The following is a 22,429-nucleotide window of genomic DNA, read 5'->3' as shown; positions in this document are numbered from 1 at the left end:
ATAGTTGATGGTATTTTAAGAGACAGCCAAATTTGATTAGTTGAATATATTCAAAAGAGTGAAAAGAAAATTAATAATAGATTCATCATGAAGGCAGCAGAAACATTGGGAGTAGTAGAGAAACTTTAAACAACAATTACGAAAAAGAAAAGCAAGAAAACAGTAGGCAAAATTGTAGCAAGAGAAAACCAAATGTATTTTATCCGACTTACTGTCGTGTGCAAGTATTTAATTTTGAATTTATAACATAACTCAGGCCATAATAATTATAAACTGAATTCACTTGCAGTAGAGATGTTAGTTCTCACCACAATGTTACAATTTCTTTTTCTTTCTTTCATGTCTATCAAAACCTCAGAGAGTTCATAATACAGAAGCATTACAAGATATTGCAGATAAATAAGCCATGTAAAAATGATTTCAAAATTAATTTTAAAATTGTCTTGCTGTACAATCAATCCAAGTGAAAAAAAGTTTACAAAATTCTCCGCTAGACTCGAAGATGTGTCATAGACTAATGAACAGCCAACCGCTGCAGATGATCCAAGAAAACCTCAAAACTAACGTCATCCGTGAATATAATATCTCCACCAGGAATTGGAGGAGCATCAGAGTTGTAAGTGGCAGAGGGATTCAACTTTGCTAGCATAAAACGGGCCTGTATAGAAAAGATTACTCTTGTTATAAAATTACTTTTGCCTAAAAGAAAGTTATTCTATATAATACAAGCAGAAGATAACTCCAAGTTGATATCAACTTTGGAAAAAAGATGATGAAATCTTTCCAGGAATGAGCAACTATCACAAATATTTTGATTTCCAGATCTAGTTTTCACTATCGCCACCAGATCTTACGACAAAGAAAGGAGAAGAACGCAATAGGCAACTTGAAGAAAAGATATATCAAAAGCAGGTAAAAATTTGGCCAAACTGAAAGTGTTTGATGATTGTTTCCAGAGTTTTTCTACTAGAGCTGCTTAATAAGAAACACAAACAAATTCTTTCAGTATTAGTGAAACATGATTAGCTTTTGGGCCAAGTTTCAAAGGAAGAAAGCATGTTTAGTTAGAAGAAAGCCAACATCTTTAACACGACATTTTAGCACAGATATCAAACTCGAAGTGTCAGTCCGAACCTTTTGTTCAGAACATGAACTGCAGACAAAAATGTTATATCACAGACCTCTCGCTGTTTAAGAAAAAATTCAAATATGTAAAAATGAACTACAAAACTGAAGATTACAGATCAACATCTGCTGTAAAATCTAAATAAAGGCACATGCATCAAAAACACAGAAAATATATATACGTCAAGGAGGACTAGACAGAAAGCATAGTTAGTAACCTGAGATCCATATTGATCACAAATGACCAAACGAGGTACTGGAAATCTTTCATGAACAATGGCCTCTGCATCTTCTCTAGGAGATTTTAATAGTTCAGCAAATGCCTGCCATAGAGAGTAAATTTAAGGTCACATAAATGATGAGTAAACTCAAATCCAAATCATCAGGAGTTATGTGCACCATGACATAGACAGCAGGACCAGAACCAAAATGGACCCAGAAATAAGATGAATTGTTTAAAGCAGGCTACAAGGCAAATTGTAGGTCACAGAACACAAGGATGCTGAGGACACCTTTTCCACATCATTGCTGATGCTACACTTTGATTTTTGTATCAAACAAGAAGTAAAAGCTGGTTGATGGATTTTTAATTGTTCAAGTCCCCCCCCCCCAAACCCCCCGACTAATATCATGTGTCTGATGGTGAAAACATAATTAGATCGAACACATGTGCAACCAGTGTTGCATCTATCCAGTCACGGTGACTCTTTGAAGTGTCTGCATTCGATGCAAAAGAGCACAAATCGTTCCCTTGAATATGGATCCATGAATCAATTGAAATACGAAGTTGTTATTTACTCTCTCACGCATGTGTGACTGTGGGGTAATCCTATATATCATGTTCAAACCAGCAAAGAAAAGAAGCTAGTCTGAGATCAAATTATTTGACATAAAATCCTCGGATCAGCAACTGATAGAAGTTTTTAAATCTTTAGTGTTTAGTTCAGACTGAAAAGAAGGCTACCTGATGTTCAGGCTGTTCATGATATCCAAGTTTTCTCCATTGAGCAATAGTTGATCCATGAAACACGACAATGGTAAAATAAGAATCAAGAAGAAGGATTCTTTCAGCAGCAATTGCCGCCACATCAAGGAGGACTGGTTCCGGACCAGAATGAAAAGAATAAGATATCAAAGAGGGCTGAATCATCACGACTGAGTTAGCAACATTTTCCCTGTTCAGAATCATTCTAAAATATGCCGTCTCATCTGGACTGTTTCCAAAGACCTGAGCCAGAGTTGATGCTTAAAAATTGAGCATGATGGTAGAGACAGAAATGTAAGAAAGTAATATGCTTGATGTTCACAATCAAGATGAAAATATACCTGGACAAACTGAGACCGCCGCAAGTGAAACATAAACTGGGGAAATATTGAGAAACGAGGAGATAGAGTGAAAGAAGATGGAGTATCTTTTTGGTAGTCACCAAACCGAGAACATATGTGTATCAATGACTTATCCAGCCATCTGATGGGATCAAAATCAGCCTGCAGAAGAAAGAGGAAGTTGGTTTCCAAAAGGTAAAGAAACAATAATGCAAGATAGCAAGTCATAGTAAAGAAAGCAAACTTCATGGACAGAAAACAAAACATACAACCAGATATAAGGTTAAATCCTCTGTAATAAGACCAAGAGGATGATACCTCGGTTTCCATTTTGAAAGAAACTTGTCGTGCCATTACCACAGCAGCTGCTTCTTGATCAAATCCAGCAATAAGGTCCTATAAAATACAGAAGACAAACTTTTTACTGAAACAGCGAGTTAGATAAGCATAAAAAACTACAATCCTATTTACTTTATCTCTAAAGCAACCATGAATAATTCTATAAGGTTTTCAATTTTAGTGGCATAATTGTCAATAAGCTGATAAATAACTTTAAATAGGAAAAACATACATTAAAATCAGACTCCGATTTCAGTCCCCTCAATCCTTTGACCATTTCTAAACAATTACAAATATTTAAGATATCTAGCAAAGCAATGAAAACTCGGACCCAGATGTTTTCAAGACGTCAACTCAAACCTCTGTCCTAGTAACGTACCTACTTATGATATGATTAACATTGTTTCGGTTAGCAACAAGGTTTCAGTTTAGTGACGCATTGCAATGAAAAGGATAGCATTTATTAAGATTGAAGGACAGAGGTAGTTAGTCGAACTGCATTTCAGTGTTCACAAGATTCTGATTTGGTTTGAATTCAACTAGAATGATGAAAAGGTTAATGATCAACGGTTTACACAAGGGAGATTTAAGGAAATCAGAGAGTAGATTACTTTAGCTTATAAGTTATTTAAGTGTTCAAAGTAGATTACTACAGCTTTTAAGCATTTATGTAGCAGTTGTTGCAGTAAGGAGGTTATTCCTCCACTTTCTCATTTCGGTTGAAGTAGGAAGTTATTTTCCTTGTTTTCAGATGAGTGTATACAAAACACCAGTGTATTTAGGAGTTGTTTGGTAGGGAGAATTAGGTGAAATAGTCCAAGTATTATGTGTGGTATTATTTAGTATTATTTAGTACTATGTTTGGTATAATCAATCCATAGATTAGTTATACACCATACATGGTATTAGAGGGTGTATTACTAATACCTTCCATTTGGTGGTATTAGAACTAATACCATGGGACTAATCTAGGTAAAGACAAAAATAGGAAAGAATTTTTTCTGTGGAGTTTTAAACCACACACAAAACTAGATAAGAAACAATGAACCAAACACTTGATAAAAATAATACTTGCATTACTAATCCATGCATTATTGATATTAACGACCCTTTAGTGTATTCGAATTCAGTGAAATGTTATGCAGAAATTACAAACTCTTTGAGTACTTCAAGCTCAAGAGATTGCAGGTTCTCTCTGAAAGAACCAGCACCATAGGTCGTAGGAAGAAAACATTTGATTTCACACTACAGCCCCCCATAACCAATCGATATCAGGGGACCATAACAACTTGATATTAGAGATGGGTGTTTGTTATGGGAGATCAAATTCAACATCAGCCACAATTGGTGAACTTGTTCCAAGAAGAGTGTGCAACCAATACAGCGAGACAGGAGGCAATAAATGCTTGCTTAAACGCACTCACAAAGGATCTAGCACATTCGAAGGTTGATTCTGAATCAACTGAACAGACCAATCAGAATCGGGGTTGAAGGGTAAAAGGGGAGTGGCAGGAGGGGGTCAAGATCAAATGCAGGATGAAGTTCCATCATTCTTAGGTATACAAAGTTTGATTTTCCAAGGTTAACAGATGTGAGCACTTCTTTCAACACCAACAAACTCCAGAGGAAGAAAAGTTGAACTTGCTTCTTTTCATTTGGAGGGGAATGCTCAACTTTGGCTTCTTCAACTAGAGATAGATATGCTTCAACCGTCCTGGGATGAATTCAAATGTTATTGTAACCTTCATTTTGGGCCACCAATCAGAAGTCAAAAGTTAGGAATATTGGCTAAGTTGCCACAGATTGGGTCCGTGACAGATCACCAAGAAAGTTTGAGTAGTTAGTTTCCCGGGCTGGTACACTCACACAATCTCAAAGATTAAACTTTATATTAGGGGTCTTGGGATTATATAGCAATTGAGGTTGAGTTGCATAACCCCTCTAGATTTGGCTGCGAAAATGAGTTATCCTGGCTAAATGAACGCAAGGGACAACCTTTTCGTTCGCAACTATAGAAGCCCGCAGATCCAAAACAACATATTTCTCCCCTCCATAGCACACCAGATTTGCAAGAAAATTGACTAGATCTGAGATGGATGAAAAGAGGCTTAAGGGTCTCTGCTTCAACTTTGATGAAGTCTTCACTCAGGGCCATCAATGCAAGAAATTTATTTTGTATTGATTCCATAGACGAAGAGGAAGATCTCTGGAACAAGAGACAAATCCTAATACAGATCAACCTGAAATTTCTTTACAAGCCTTCATTGGTGTCACAGCTCCACAAAATATGCTCTCACAAAGTATATTTGAATTCAATGAAATGTTATGCAAAATTCGGGAAGATAACATTCGATTTCACACTATAAAGTTCGAAGAACTCAATAGATCGCAGGTTCTCTCTTAACGAACCAACACCACAGGTCGTAGGACGGTAGGAAGAAAATCACACTACAGCGCCCCATAACCAGATCCATATCATGGGACCATAATAGTTGACTTCTTATTGTAGCTAAATAAAAATGGGCAGAAATGAAAAGATAAAAGTTGACTTCTCAACTAATCTGAATACTTTCTTTAGAGAAAAAAAATTGATCCCGAAGTACTTATATATAATGATCCCATATTACTTCTTAAAAATAAAACATTAGATGAGTATTGATAAATGCAGAGAAAAGGCTTCAAAGGAAAGAAAGTGGACATTTCAGGACAACCTAAAGTATAAAAGGAAAAAGATGATGTCGGACTGCAGAAATTAAAAGGATATCAACCATTAGATCGTAGTATTTACATTGTTGATACTTATTGATGAACTTGTAACAAAAGAGGGTTACAAGTTGCTGCTAAAGCTAGTGGAGTAACAGGAGACAAATGGTCAATTAGATGACTGCAGAGAGCCTTATCTAACGACCTAATTTCAAGGGCCAAAGATTACTAAAACTCCTCTGGGGACCAACAGGGTGTGAAGCGAAAAACCATCATTACCTTTAATTCAGTATCATATTAGGTCTATTTAAGGATAAAGCAACGATCTCAGAGACTCACAATAGTAGATATCCACACTCCAAAAGGATTCCAAGAAATTTGAGGTGGGTAAGCAAAGCACGAGCCTAGCATGCACTGCAAATAGTGCTAATGACTCCCCAAACTACCATCTGCATACATATCTCACTTTGTACCATAAGTATTGTAAACTGAAGTGGCCAAAGAATGGTTAATCGCCTTAACAAGCCTAGATCAACTATGCCTACATTTAAATGATTACCAAATCAACAATCCATAAGTTATTTAACTTAAATATGTCCTATTACATTCCCAAAGAGGATATTTGAGTACTGTATGTTCCTGTTGGAGAGAAAGGAGCTCGGGTTATTATAATCTGATGAGCAACTATCTTTCCCATCTGTCTTCTTATCCATCTAAACCATCCCAGCATCCTCAATTTCAAGAATTAACCACTGAACTTATCGGGTTTTTACTTTTGTTTACATGGAAAAAGCATAAAGACTAAAGGAAAGGCAAAAAAGAGCACCAGAAACAGAAACAGACAGCATAAAGTGCATAAAGAACCCTTGCCTGTACACTTCCAGGTCCAGCAACCCATCTTCTAGAAAGAGTGGTAACCCGAAGTCTCATTTGTCCGCTAGTGTGCTGATAACTGGAGAAGAATATTTTTGATGTCAGGAAATGGTTGATCATAGCCAAACAAACTGGTCAGTACTTCTCAAGAAATAATAAGCTAAGTTCATACTATGTCAAAAACTGGAAATAAAACTGTGGATTTGCAGATTGAGCAATAGCATCTGGGCTCTCCTTCTTGGCAACTTCAAATATTAAACAAAACGTTGAAGATTTATCAAGACCACACATCTTCCAAGCTGTTGTATTTCCCTGACCTACGACAACCTCAGAGCACAAAGGACCTTTCTGTAGAAAGATACCATTAATGAGTATCGCTAAAAGCTTTGAGAGAAAGCACTTAAATAGTTTAATAAGTAAAACATACCTTTTCAAGTGATGCACAAGGACCAATAACTCCCTGAACTTTGATATCTTTTGAGCAATTTACCTCAAAAATACCGCTGCAGACAAACAAAAATACTACCTAAGTTGTAAGACAGAGTAAGAACTTGATAACATATCAATGTTAAATGAAAATGTTTCAGACCACTCATCAGCATCTGAAGTGGAATTTTGTGCAGAATTATGTATAACATGTTAATATCGACACAAAAGTAACAAAAGAAAGTTCCAATCAATGATCTCAAAATGGTTTGCAATCAAAATAAAGAGACTTATGGTAACATAGTTAAGTTGAATTCATCAGGCTGTGTATGAGAGCTCATTGTTACCGTCAATTAATCAAATCACCTCATATTGTCAAGCCCAAGTGACTTCGCTTAGAAGCTGATCTAAGCACTAAACTACCCAAATCAGTTAGGCCCCCTCTATACCCCCCATCCCCTCCCCTTCTCTGGTTACTCGCATCATCATTCCGAACTCTTGGTTGAATTGTGCTATCGCCAGCAAGCACTTCCTCTGTGATAACACATTTTTTCCACTGCCCATATTCATCTTTATCCCACTACCATAGCCTTTGAATGTTGTTCTCTCTAATTGCTCAAGTTTGCCCATCATTTTCTCAACCAAAAACTGCATCTAGTTTATCTCTCTCTACCATATCATCAGACTAACAAATTAAATATTTTGGCAGAATACCTAAGGACCCCCCTGAACTTGGTATGAATTATTAGTTACATACTTAAACTATATGTCGTCTTAATTACACCCTGAACTTGGCTAATTGATAACCTTTACCCCACAAGATCTCATCCTAAGAGAGTGGGAGATACACTTCTTTTCTATGCGGATTCTTTGCCCACTTAGCATCATTGAAAAAATACTTTTTTTATAACTCATTAATTTTTAAGATTTTTTTTTTGGGTCAAATTAGTAAAATAACTTGGGTAGAACTCCACTTTCAGGCGAAAATTTTTATGCGGCTAAAAGTAATTAATTTCAGTCAATTCTTTTGTAACAGATTATACCAGAAAAATAGAAATACGTTGTTGAAACAGATGGTCATAAATCTGAATAAGATAGAATAAGAATATACGATCGGAACTTAATTATTTTGCTAAAACTTTTTATTTCGCTGAAAACAAAGGAGCAAACTCTAACCAAGTAGTTCTTTTATAGATTTGGTCGGAAGAAGAAAAATATAATAGTTGAAACCAATAGTCATCGAATCTAAAGAAGAAATAAAAAAGAAGTACAAAGTCCCAACTCCATTATTTTGGTTAAAACCTTTTTAAATTTGACTAAAAATAATGGAACTTAAAGTTTTTTTAAAATTGATTTTGGTCTGAAAAAAAAAAATACACAATTGAAATACATAGCAATCGCATCTAAAGAAAAAATACACAGTTGATACTTCATAATTTCGGATTAAACTAATTGTATTTGGCTAAAATGATGGAGTTCGAGTCAATTTTTATTCTTTTACAAGTTGGCTGGAAAAAGAAGTATACAGTAGAAACAAATCATTGGAACGAGTAGTCACTGCATTTGTTAGAAAAGTTATAAGTATATACACTCCTACTTAGAATAGGAGTAATATTAGTAATAGGAGGAATAGTATATTGTGTCCTACTTAAAAAAAGATAGTATTGTAGTGTCCTAGTTAGAAAAGGAATTTATTGTAGGTCTATAAATATGAATATGGTCTCTCTGTAATAATGTAGATAAAACAATTCAATAACATTCTTTTCCAATATTTCTCACATAGTCTTTACGAACTTGGTAGAGAATTAAAGAGCTTCCGCAATCGGCGGGTGTATATTACCCATATATACTGCCGTTTGGCCAATGATTATGTTAACAAAAGTAGGGTCAATGATGTATGCATGGACCTATACGGGGGGAGAAAACTCAGACAGCCAGCTCACCAATTTCAGTCGGTATTTCTAGCACCATGCCATCTTTTTTTTTTTTTACGACAAGAGAAACCCGCAGCCGCTACCCTTCTGGGTGCACACACGGTAAAACCCCGCTCCCATACAATAGCTCGCAAACCATATATGAGAGGTAACCCACACTAGGCAAGCCTGGTGCGACGAGCTCGACCCAGAAGGCAAACCGCTTGCTTTCGCTGGGAAGGGGTTTCAAACATGAGACCTCAACATGGAAGTCCCAAGCCCAAACCACTGGGTCACCCCGAAGAGTTAGCACCATGCCATCTTTCCCGTGACAACTTTTTCATATTCTCCATCATTCTGGTGACTACTTTCTAATATCTAATTTGTGTAGCACTACGCTATTAATCCGGTGACTATTTTTTCATATTTAATTTGTGTAGCACCGTGTCATCATTCCGGTGGCTTCTTTTCCATATTTACTTTGAGTAGCACCGTGTCATCCTTCCGATGACTACTTTTTTTTGCATATCCGATTTGCATAACATTGTGCACCTCTCTGAACTACTTTTCATATTTAATCTACGTAAACTACTTTCTCATATCTGAGTTGCATAGGACCGTGTCTTTTCGGTGACTCCACATATTTAATTTGCATAGTTTCATTCGTTTTTCTAGTGACTCAAACCTTGTGTGCATAGGGTTGTGTCATCATTCCAATCCTACCCATATAATTTCTCTTTTTCAGTAGGGGTGTGCCATCACTCTGACCCTACCCATATTGTTTCATTTTTAATAGGATCATGTCGTCACTCGACCTTGCCTTTATAATTTCTATTTTTCATTTTGGTCGTGTCATCATTCCGACCCTTCTCATATAATATTATTTGTTAGACTGTGACCACTTTTAGAGATTAAATCTAATACTCCGACATATGAGCATGTTCAAGCCAATTTTTTCGGTGACTTTCTTCTTTAATATCGACTCGGCTATTGATTCCAACATGATTCATATACTTTATACTAGATTTGAGCACTTTCCGGCAGCTGTTACATTGTGATGAAATCTATATATAGCAACCACCTAATTTTGTTGCTCAGGGGGAGTTTAGTAGCCTGCATTTCGATTGTGCAAGTCACTCTATGGTTTGGAACACTCTATGCAAGCTTGGTTTGGGAAGTTCAACACTGTAATTTATCACTCTGTGTTTTATCGGCATTATGCAATCCAGTATTTCATGAGAAATCTAAGCACATCGAGATTGACTATCAATTTTGTAAGTCGAGTGATCAACTTGCATATTTTTCACAATACTTCTCATCGGTCCTCGTATCAATTACATTTGTAATAAGTTAGATACATATAGTTTATATGCACTAGTTTGAGGGGGAGTGTTAGAATAGTATCATATATATCTACCGTCACTGCCCAATTGTGGAACATGTTTTTCAGTCCCACAAAGACGGTGTGGACAATGCTTGAACATACAGCCGATCTAATGAGTTGTTGGATGAAATGAGGGGAGAAGTAAAAATCAAAAAAAAATGGTGGAGGATAATAACCTCTTGCATATGGTGGTCAGTCTGGTGGGAGAAAAACGGAAGGTGTTTTGAAGACAAAATCTACATGATGTGAAATGGAACTTCCTAGAGACTTTATTTTTTTGGTGTAAACAGAACTGTATAGAGGAAATAGAGGAGTTAGTAGAATTTCTAGGAGCTTTGTAAAGCTAGAGTCTATTTGATATGTAACGTGTTTCTGATGGTGGCCAGCATTCCCAATGTTGAAGAATACAACATTACTAATCTTTTAAAAAAAATAATAATAAAAAAAAATTATATATATATATATATATATATATAATTCTACTTAGAATAAGAATAGCAGTAGTATATAGTGTCCTACTTAGAAAAGGATTGTATTGTAGTGTCCTTGATGGAAAAGAAGTCTATTGTAGTGCTATAAATATGGTCTCACAGTAATAATGTAGATAAAAACAATTCAATAATATTCCTTTCCAATATTTCTCAAGGCATTTAAAGAAGAAATTTTTAAAATGCAAAGTTGGGGTAAATTTGCATTATATATTAAGCTGAAGCAAAAAAGAAATAAGCAATTGTAATAAATAAACCATTGTATATGACTATGTGGCAATAAACGATTGAAACGTAGCCTACATGGGATATTTAAGTTTCTTACGAAGTAAAGCTTACAAACAAATTTGCAAAGATGGATGAGCAAAAGAAATTCATCAGATGGGGGCCATGAAGATTGATCGGAACTAGGTCAAGTAAGAAATAAGTTTTTTCAGATTCACAAAAAATCACAACATCAAGATTCATAAAGGAATTGGCAAAGAATTGAGTCATTATACTGCATTGTGTGATTGTCAAAGTGGAAAGAGAAACCAAAACACATTAATAGGCTTAGTGCCATCATAATTACTTGGCAATGACGGAATGACAATGAGATGTCATTTGAGGTATAGAAGTAGAACAAAACATAACAAAGAGACATTATCCAAAAGTTAGATCAGAAATTAGAGGTTCTCAAGTCCTAGATTTCATCTGGAAATTTTTTTTTGCTTTTTTTAAGAGGCCAGGGTTGGGAAGCAACAAACCAAAGAATATTCAATTAAACCTTACTTTGATGCCAGTCCAAGATCATTGCCACCTGACTGGAAAACTTGTTTCAGAGAATCCTTGAAAACACTATGGCCAAAACTTTCTGCAAGAACAACAAGTCCACCAGTTTTCTCACATGCAACTTTAATTTCAGCAAGGCCGACCTAGCATGCAACAGGTTCCATATAAGTAAGAGAAAACAGCCAAACAGAAAATAGCAAAGGGTCACAATGTGGAAAAGTAAGGAACAAAATGTGGTTGCGCGATCAAGCAAAGAAGTAGAATATCAAGTTATGGCAGTGGCCACATATGAACACAATATGGATTAAGTAAATACTGAAAGAATTAAAATTTGGAGATACTGAAAAAAGGGAACTTTTGTGTAATAATGATTTTGTACATCACATCACATCAAATCCAGTGTTTCACGAGAGAATCAAACACAGAAAATGATTTGTCATTTCATCAGAAATGAAGGTACTATCAAGAGACATTGTCATAAAGTTCGTGCGTAAAATGATCAATTTGCAGACATATTCATCAAGTCCTTCCGGTCCAAGATCAAGTTATATATGTAGCAAGCTTGGCACGTATGATTTGTATGCACCACCAGAGAGAGGGGAGTTTTAGAATCCTAGGAATATTCTATAGTAAGTGTAAATATAGTAGATAGCTTGATTTGTTCCTATTGTAATTATGTAGTAATTTTCTTTTCTTTTTAGAGCATGTAAGGTAGTTAGCTATTCACCATCAAAGTATGTCCTGCAGTGAATGGGGCTGCTCCTCCCTTAACCAGAGGTCTCAGGTTCGAGCCTGGTTATGGAAAAATCCTCGGTACGAACTACGGAGCACTCCCCCGAATGGGACCTCCGCAACGCAAATCCGGATTAGTCGGGCTCTAATGCATGTACTTAACACCATATAGGAAACCAAAAAAAATATACTTCGTTATTTAAACCCCAAAAGCTTGAGGAGTTATCAAGATGTATTCTCTCTCAAACTCTCTTCTTACTCACAAAATACATGTGTCATTACAGTTGTAATCCTCTCTTATCAATTGGTTATACTTTTATCTACGAATGATCGAACGTATTTCTTTTTTCACTGTGTTTATATAAGAGCATGGTCGTATAAATACCAAAACTCTCTATAAAAGAAAATCCCCAGGTATGAAAGGAGAAACTTAAGCACTCAACCTAGAAGTGACTTTCAATCATCTATTACAAACTTGGAACTGATTAAATAAGTGAAAGCAATTATATCAAATTCTGGTGAATATTATTTGACATTACCTGTTCAAGTGCACAAGCAAAAACATCCAACACATGCCCTTGATGCACAAGTTGCTTTGAAATTCCCTCGTAAAACTTCACAGCCTTATGATACAATGGTGCAGAATCTTTGTCCAGATCCTTGTGAGACCTTATGGGCTCAGATAAAATCTTCGACACAATCTGCAGTGTTCATTCAATATAAGAAAAATCACTCACAAGTACAAACATGTTGAGTGGCAATTGATAACGAAAATGACCAAAGATAGGTATAGCATGCACGTGATACAGATTTGATATCTGCTATAGACAGGCTTAATATTTTATTGGCTCGTTACTTTAACTTTTATCATAAAGAAGTTGAAAACCTCTCAATCCAGGTGATAAGAATCATTCTAACAATGAGGAAAAAGCAATCAGAATCTAAGCAAGAAGCCATTGCTTCTTTGGATCCGTAAAACGATGAAGAACAAAAAGAAAAAAAGGAAATATATGACTTATATTTATTTTATCTATTAGGACTGCTCTTGATATACTTTGCCTGTTCTCTACTTTTTTTTCTTCTACGAAATATATTACTTTGCTTATTTTGATTTACTTCTTTCTTCTTCAAGGTGACTACTTTCCCTCCTGGTGTGCAACAATGCAAGTCCTCTTTTTTTGCTCCTGCTTCTGGAATCTGGACTTCTCTTTTTCTTTTTGAGTAAGGTAACTTTGTATTAAAACCAGCACTAGATAGCACTCAAAAAACCAATCTACAAATGGAGTAGATACAGAATGTACCAGATATGAAACAAATCCTAGATAGTGCCTAGGACATCTAGCACTGATTCAATGGCACTAGAATACAGTTTAGTGCACCAAAAATAGAAAAGCCAAATGCATTTTACCATCAACTTTTTCCCTTTATTGTATTTCCTCCATAACATTTTCCTTTCTCTTATTCTTGATTTATCGGCTGATTATTTGGAAACAAAAAGATCCATTGCATGCTATAAAAATAAATCTTTTACAATTTTATTGTTAATTATTGGAAACTGAGAATCAATTGATTGCAATTATATCCTCCAACATCGTAGAATTACAATTTCTTGTAATACCTATTTTGGAACTTGGAACTTGGAACTAATATTTTCATTATACTCCCTCCATTCTTGTTTATGCGACACAAATTGAATGTTCAAAAAAGACTAACACAATTCTAAATTTGGAAGTAAATAATTTCCACTTCTCATTTTACCTTTAATCAGAAGTTTTTATAACACACAATGTTATGGCATGTTTAAACTTTAAGGCCACAATTTTCAATAAGTTCATGAACACACAAATCCTATGGTAGGTTTAAGACCACAAGTTATAAAAGCTTTCATTTCTTTCTTAAACTTTGTGATGGATAAACTATATTAAAATATTAGAACGAAGGGAGTAGTATTTTGGAAGCTGATACTATTAGTATCAATGTCAGTTGCTATTTTGACATTATAAATGCTAAATTCATACATTACACCCAAGTGTGCGGCCCAGTGGTCATGAAGTGGATACCAACTTTGGGCCATGAAGTGACTGCAAACTTTGGAAACTAGGGTTCAAATCCCAACCGAGACAAAAAAAGGTAATTTCTTCTCATCTGCCTAAGCTGTGGGTGGGCACTCGGTGGAACAGTTGAGGTATGCACAAGCTGGCATGGACACCGCCATTTTTTTATTTTTTATGAAGATGTTGTATTAGGAAGGCATGAAGGAGATGCAAATTACATACACACAAATATGGTCAACTCCTGAGAACAAAATATTATAAAAAAGAGGTGCTCTATAAATATAATGCAACTTTTGTTTTCTATAAAGACTGCTCTTCAATTCAAAGAATCTTCTGGTTTGTTTCTCACTGTTAGGAGCCTCGTTCTTTATGTGTTTTTGCCTTTAAGAAACACTAAGTTTTACCTCCATCCGCTCAGAGAAAAGATAACAAAGGAAAATGTAAGGCTATCCATCCTAGTTTTTGAATGATATGCCATGATTTTAACATGAGAACCTAAAAACAACCTTCCAACATCAAAGAGTCTAAAGAATAGTGGACTTTTAACAGAGAGTGTGCAATAAGCAACCCTTCTCAACAAAGAGCTATGACTTACAGCACCTGGCCCTTCTGTTGAGGGCCCACCTAAGAATGCCATAATTCTGGCCCCAGAACCTGGAACACATATACCCAACAAATGAGAAGCCACACTCAATGCTGTACCAGTGCACCGTGCAGCTCGATGATCAGCTGGCACGGGCCAAGGATCTCTTTGAAGCTCCTCTAATATCTGAAAAAAAGAGAATTTTAGAAGAAAAATGAAAGTCAGATACAAATCACAAATGGAGTAACAAAACTAGCACTACAATCTATGGCTTGTCAAGGCCATTCACTTAGAACGAAATATCCTATTAGACCTTTCACACTTTCATGGGAAAAAAATCAAAAAAGTCACTTTTTGGATTGGAGTAAAGTATTCTTAAGTTGAGGGGAATGTTGAATAAACACCATGTTATTATTTATTCACATTTCAGTAAGTATAAAGGTGGAATAAGATTACCCATTTTATGGCACAGAATAATAGATGAAATGTCTCATTTATAAAAACTGTCATTGAACTAGGAAGGCACTGGAGGAAGCATATTTAGAACATAGTACGTCAGCAAACCCAAATGAAGTCAAAAAGGGACAATCATAGAAACCAAGAGGAGCGCATTCAGCCACATTCAAAGGTGTAAAATGAAACATTTCTTTTGGGTTTGGTGGGGGAGGTGAGGGGGTAAGTAGTATTCAAATGCATCCATTCCACTAATAAATGCAATATCTAGACAAGACTTACAAGCTGCATTCCCTTTTTCCCATTTACACGTCATGTCACAAGTTCTGACAAATGAGTAAAATGTATAAAACAGTATTTACATATAAAAAGGCATGATTGAAACCATACCGAGTTGAGTGTAAACTCGCACTCAGATGCAGGCAACAAAAACCTAGAAATACTCTCTTGAGAAAGTCCATCTCTAACCCCAGCAATGACACCTGTGGATGGTTTAAGCTTATTTGCAAAGAAGCCCATTTGCTCCAACACTTGATCTTTAGAAACTTCCTTTGACCCCTTGAACACATAAACCTTTGGAATCTGCCCAAACCCCAGCTCATGAACATGCACGTAGGTCCCAAATGTGATAAGGCCAATTAAACAATTCTCGGGCAATGTGCCCACTACCTGCTATCAACAGAAGTAATCATGTCAGTGAAAAATTACTACAAGGAGAAAAAAGCATAGGATCTTCATTTGTGACTTCAACAAAAAGTAGAAACAGAAAAAATAATTATTTTCAATGAGACCCACTTGTATAACAATGAGGAAGGACGTCTAGCAGAAATGTTCTATACCCAATACATCACATTCCAACTTGAACCCAGGACCAGACACAAATGCTACTAAAAATAGAAAGCTTCAGTTTGTGGAAGGAAGACGATACTGCCATTCACTACCAGATCATCTTCCCTAGATCATACCCATTTATATACTTGGAAGTCTTGAAAAGACCCCAACAGAAAAAAGAAGTATTTATTAGGTTATAAGAAACTAAGTAAATAAATATGGTAACCCTAGGACATTTTGAAAAGTTCCATTGAGGCCCCTTAACTAATTTTGGACTCAAGTACCCCTGAAGGAGGTATGGTCTGCAGAGCGCTGGAACTTGACCTTTAGATGTAAGATTCGGAGATGCCAAGAATAAAAAATTCTTCAACACGTTGGAGCAGTGTTTTCCTTGAGTGGCTTGGGGTGGTGTAAAGCAAAGAAATTGGGAAAAACTTGTGTTAAAAGTTGAATCTCAACACACTAAACATATATTAGGTAAAGTATATTTAAGAAGTGGAATCAGAACATTGTCTACCTTAACGTCCTAACTCTACTTATATCCACATTTAATACTCAGCCTCGAGCAGGAGTATATATGACATGTATATCCAACTGGTTACATATATAATCTATGGTAGGACATCTGAAAGTTAAGTGAAAATATTTGTAAATTGATCATTTGACCTAACAAAGACTATCACAATATCCAGGGAGTGCATATTTTCACGAATAAAGTGACAGGCAACTTCAATGTGTTTAGCTCTCTCATGAAAACGTGAACTCGATGACGATTTGTAAAGCTTCTTGATAATCAAAACTTCTCGAACAACGTAAACCACCAACTGCAATTTTTTAGTCCTGTCATGAAACATAGGATTCGATGACATTGTGTAAAGCTGCCAGATTATCACAATATAACTTAAAAGGATGAGATTGTTGTACTCCTAACTCCTCAAATAACTTCTTCAACTAATACATATTTGCATGTCGCGAAGGCCACAACCTTGCTTTGACACTTGACCAAGCAACCACATTTCGTTTTTTGTTTATTTCTAGAAATCAGATTTCCTCCAAACAATACAAAATAACCTATTATGGACCTCCTCTCTGAGGCACCACCAACACAATCAACATTAATATGTCTAACTATTTCAGTATGACCCTATCACTAATATAGTAAGCCTCTCCTCGGGGCATAACCTCTCCCTAGGGCACACTGAAGATACTTCATAATTGAATCACCACAACGCAATCAGTCATAGTTAGAAAATTCAAAAATTGGCTTACAATACTCACGGGAAAAGAAAAATGTGATTGGGTGACGGTAAGATAAAATCAATTTGAATTAAAAAGTGTGGCTTAGTGGCCAATGAAATGAATTGTGAACCATGAGATCTTCGGTTCAAATTCCAACAAAAACATGAGGTGATTTTTTCCATATCTTCTACCCTTGGTAAACAGAGTTCACATTGTTGGTGCAGGTGGAAGGTATTCTGTGGAATTAGTCAAGGTGCCCACACGATGGCTTGGACACCATGGTATAAAAAAAAGATAATTCAATCTTCCAACGAATCAACAACATCTCCTAACATTACTCTTATACCAGTTGGACACTAGGATCCATTGTCGTGTCCTTAGCTTACACTCAGAAATCTAATTTTCTAGGATGTCTAACACATACTTTCTCTATGATATGTAAATGCATTATGGGTCAACCTTAGTGCCAAGTGCAAGTAGGCCTTTAATAGGTCGATATAGATTTCATTATCTTTTGTACTAACAATACCATCAACAAATACATTTAGAATGATATGCTTTTCATCAAAGTGTAGGAAGAATAACAAATATTTTGACGACTCCTTATGAGACCAAAGTTAAGAATTGTTCAATTTATGTGAATGAACCATGTTCAAGAAGATTGTTTGAGGCCATATAAAGAGCTTTTAAATAAAATAATTATACTTTACCCCAGTTGTGGATTTTTATTTTTTTATGAAACTGGTAAATTACCCCATTTCTGGAATTACACGGGATATGTTGTATAATTTATTGATCAAAAAAACTAATAGTTGCACCACGTAAACATCCTCTTTCAAGTACTATGCAAGTACATTCTTGATGTTCAACTATGCAAGCTGCCACTGCTAATACAAACTAGTGATAGGAACAGATAAACTAACACAACCTTAGCTACCGGAGAGTGTATCCCCATAATCCGGACCATAAACCTCGCCAACTCTTAACAACAAGATAAGATTAGTCAAGTGTACCATTAAGAGACACTTTCACTGCATATACCAAACGACACCTCACGATAGTCTTGCCAAGAGGCAACAACACAAGCTCCCATGTACCTTTAGTATGTAACATACTCGTTAGCCAGTACGTGACAGTGCTATGGTAATAGACAGGTGTGGAGACATCGTCCAAATGAAGAGAACTGCAATATAATGTGCAGATAAACAAGTGGTTTCAGGTAAATCGGGTGAGATACCTCATCCACGATTCGAAATGCTACATCTGCCTCACATCCGATTCCATCGTCCTTGGTCCTATTACTGATGTGTGATCCGAAAACATATTATGCATCCTATTTTGCCCTTCCACCCATGTTATTAACATTCTACTCCTAGCCCATTGCAGGTACATCATCTAACATACGCCGTCAATATGACATGCACGAATATTGCAAATAAATCAAGCCCATATGATCGGCAGTGAAGGAAAGCACGAAACGATAAGTCACTAACCACAGTAATATACTTTGGGCATGCATAAGACGCATTATACACCATACATCTTTTCCTATTGCCAATAAGACAGACATGTTCATTAGTTGTTACAAATTAACCTATGTGTATCCTCACAATCACCATATGTGACCGTTTAAAAGGCAAACTTCCTACTTATCAACTTAGGCAGAAAATAAACTATTTTTCATTCATATAGTTTATGCAATATCTTGTTTGAAAGGAACACGTGATGTTTTGATGGGGTTCAACACAAATATGCACTCTTAAAGGCTAGTTGTTGGGTTTACCCTTTTTAGTTGGGCTAACCGCTTCCCTTTATTAGATCTCTTTTTGGGAATTTGTCGGCTCCTAAGCTCTATCAGTTTTTTGTGTTTTTTGAGATAAGCGCTCCTCTTTTGTATTCTTCCTGATAAGGTAAAGACAACTCTTCTTCTGTAACTTTTGCTTCCCCTGGATGCCTTTAATGATATTCCACTTACATCATCAAAAAGAAAAAACAAAAACTATTTTCCACAAAAACATGCCTACATAAGAGATGTTCTACACAAAAATTTGACATAAAAGGCTCCCGAAAAACAGTGTTTTAAAAGCGATAAGTGCAAAGGATAGACAAGGTCCATTAGATCTGAAGCAGGAAGGCAACTGCATGCTTCTTTGAAGTAAAACGCATTATTTACAAAAAATAAAAGATAAAAGACAACTCAATTTAGTACAATAATAATTAAATTTCAATTAAAATAATTGATGTCAATATTCACTTCACAATAATATTGATATTAATCAAAACTCCTCAAAGTTGATAATCAAAGGATCACTATTACTTATTGGAATCACTTTGAGTGTCTCTCTTTGAAATACAGCTCACATTCATGTGAAGCGCATGGCATCACCCATGAAGTGGTGACCCCTCCCTTTGCATCGCTTCATCCTAGTTGAATTCGTTGAATCCTCAATACTATTCAACTCCGTTTATTCATAGGTAATACAATATTACTATTCCACTCCATTTGAACCCGTTTCATTCCAATACTCAAGAATTTGTCTTTTCAGATACATGATTCTTTAAAAATAGATCTCCACATTTATGGTGACATACAGCACTGAGCATACGGGTCTCAAAACAAGCTAAAATTGCTTAATGTAACTGCATCAACAAGGGGTTGGAGCTAGGTAGGCTCGAGGCATGTCACACAAACCTCCCTTTGGTGGAAAATTACATTGTCTATGCATAATTAAAATTAAAATTACTTATGTATACATAGTAGATGTTGAACAGCTACGGCTCTTATCCTACCTAAGTGGTTCATAAGTCTTTCTAAACTTCTAAAGACCCCCTTGTACCAAGAAGAAAGTTCGGAACATTAGGATAATGGGCTCGTCTAATATAAGTTATTAAATTACGGAGCTATCTCAGAGGTCAAGGCCCTTCCGTTCGTGCTTGGTAAGCGCATCGCTGTAGCCGAGCTTACTGCTAGCCTATCGGCTAGAGCCAAGCTTCAACCCCTTCGGCTTTTGCTGTATTTACTTATTCATATTTTGGAACTCTTAGTGAAAATTCTGATTTTGTCACTGGCATCAACGCTACTAAGTGTTAATCATGACTAGTTAGTACCGCCTATGTGGATACTTTCTCTACTAATTCCATCTCATGACTGCAACAGGACTGGTACCCCGACAAATAAATGTAACAAGTAAAAGTAGAAAAAAGGAAGACCTTTTAACGACACTGTATTAAACTAAACAGTTCTAAACACTAGGGAAGAAAAAGCACATAACCTGTAGCAAAGATGATTTCAGGTAACCAATCTCCTCTTCAATAACACAGGTATCGATCACGAAAAGAAAAACAGGGTTCGTCAAGGAGGCTTTTTCCGAAGGAGTTTCGTATTCAATGGTAGTATATTGCGGAAACAACTCAGCCGGCATATTAGTCTCCGATATAGACTGATAACTCGGAGGAAAGTGATTACGCTGAAGGCAAAAACAGCAGATCCAGATCTTAGTAGACGAGAAATCAACGATGGAGAAAGGATTGAGAACCGATCGGCAATTGCGGCAACGTAGTGGTGTGTAAGGAAGAGTAGGAGTGTCAGGGAAGGGTTTTAACGGTGTGTATATGGCGGAAACGGGAATTACGCATTGCGCAGCCTCCGATTTGCTTCCCGGCAATACGTTCCACGGCATCCTTACGGCGTCTTGTGTTTCTAATTCAAGGAATTCCGTCATTGTTGCGGCGAGTGTTGGTGGCGGAGTGGTAGTTTATTGATCGGATCTCCGGTAAGCGGTGGCACTGGCCAGCTCAGGGAAGGAGTTTTTAAGTGCGTCTTAGTGATTGTAACGTTTTAGTCTATACTTCTGTTAAGGCGTTGTTTGGTAAAAATAAACAAAAAAAAAATGAAATGTAAAAGATCTTTGTTTTAGTCAACTGCTATGTTTAACTTCTTTGAAAAAAATTTCACGTCGACATCACCTTCAATTTTTTTATAAAATATTAAATTATTATTATAGTATTTGAGTCAGACTTCATCTATACTTCAAATAATTATGATATATTTTGATTGAACATTTAAAATATATAATAAAAGATTGATAATTATTTAAATTATTATATCTTATTTAATTATACAAATTAATCTCAATAAATCATAAACCTTGTGAATGTTGTAATAAATGTTAAAAATGTATAACTAAAGATGATCTAGATTAATTTATCTATGTGTTATTTCTTTAATAATTATTGTGTTCGCAAGATTCATTTATTCTTTTTTCTTCTCTTTGTCAATTTAATTAGGTGATACTTCTTAATTAATTATTGTGTTCGCAAGGTTCATTTATTCTTTTTTCTTCTCTTTGTTAATTTAATGACCGATTCATTAAATCTATGTAATTTAATTAAGAAATAATTTTGAACACGTAAAAATAAGAAAATAATTCTACATAAAGAAAATATTCTCAAAGGAGATGTAGATAAAGAGAAACCTCTTAAGAAAGTGAGGAGAAGATAAAATATATACGACATCTAATAAAATTATATATATCATAAATTATTTGTAGAAAATTAGAATTTTAATACTAGTAATAGAACAAGGTTAAATAAATTAGTTACATGTCAACTTTATTATGTCAACTCAAAGAAAAGTAAAAATGAACTTTTGATAATAACTCTTCACATTTATGTAATTTTAAATTGTGTTATATTTTAATTATTTATATTATTTACAATCACATATGAAATTTCTGCTTTAACTATTTCCAATAATTTTTACCATATATGATAGACTTGTCAAAGTTGGAAATTGTGTTTATATTTTAAAAAAATACAATTTTGAATTTTTTCGAATTGAATTCTAAAAGTCTTATTAGCACTAGAAAGGATACAAAAATAATTTTATTTATTTCAATAATTTTACAAAAAAAAAATTAATTACTGATTTCAAAATTTATCATAATAATTTGTGTGTTGATGACTTTAATATGATTTGAACTAATGAAAAACTTTCGGTAACAATAGAATATATAAAGAAAATAAAATTGAAATGAAAGATTTTGAGGAAATAAAATATTGATTTAGCGCACAAATTAAGCATATGAAATATTTTATTTCGATCAATTATATATATTTGTTAAATAATTTTTGGCCTAACTTACAGCTTAAACGCTAGTTCAAAGGAAGGAAAATTACTCAGACCACTC

General features: G+C 35.3%; 1 protein-coding gene across 1 annotated transcript; it reads right to left on the bottom strand.

Moving 5' to 3' along the window:
* Nucleotides 1–225: 225 nt before the first annotated feature.
* Nucleotides 226–21,110, bottom strand: LOC107007983 (protein transport protein SEC23-like). Its single transcript, XM_015206856.2, has 13 exons — nucleotides 20,513–21,110; nucleotides 15,561–15,839; nucleotides 14,730–14,903; nucleotides 12,620–12,781; nucleotides 11,349–11,491; nucleotides 6,794–6,869; nucleotides 6,539–6,714; nucleotides 6,364–6,445; nucleotides 2,770–2,847; nucleotides 2,452–2,613; nucleotides 2,090–2,353; nucleotides 1,344–1,448; nucleotides 226–658 (listed from the first exon to the last, which is right to left on the bottom strand). The coding sequence occupies exons 1-13, from the start codon at nucleotides 20,960–20,962 to the stop codon at nucleotides 515–517; spliced, it is 2,295 nt and encodes a 764-aa protein (XP_015062342.1). The 5' UTR covers nucleotides 20,963–21,110; the 3' UTR covers nucleotides 226–514.
* Between the last annotated feature and the right edge of the window lie 1,319 nt (nucleotides 21,111–22,429).

Source organism: Solanum pennellii, chromosome 1, assembly GCF_001406875.1.
Source record: "Solanum pennellii chromosome 1, SPENNV200".
Taxonomy (NCBI): Eukaryota; Viridiplantae; Streptophyta; class Magnoliopsida; order Solanales; family Solanaceae; genus Solanum; species Solanum pennellii.
Note: the sequence above shows the minus strand (reverse complement) of the source record. Positions and strands in the feature narration are given on the sequence as shown.

What these genes read in the sequence shown, in the direction of transcription:
- LOC107007983 (XM_015206856.2), bottom strand. Translation starts at nt 20,962, where the DNA reads ATGACGGAATTCCTTGAATTAGAAACACAAGACGCCGTAAGGATGCCG. An exon ending in GATCTTGGACTGGCATCAAA is followed by an intron (nt 6,870 to 11,348) that starts GTAAGGTTTAAT and finishes GTTTGTCTGCAG; the next exon opens with CGGTATTTTTGAGGTAAATT. An exon ending in ATGAACAGCCTGAACATCAG is followed by an intron (nt 1,449 to 2,089) that starts GTAGCCTTCTTT and finishes TCTCTATGGCAG; the next exon opens with GCATTTGCTGAACTATTAAA.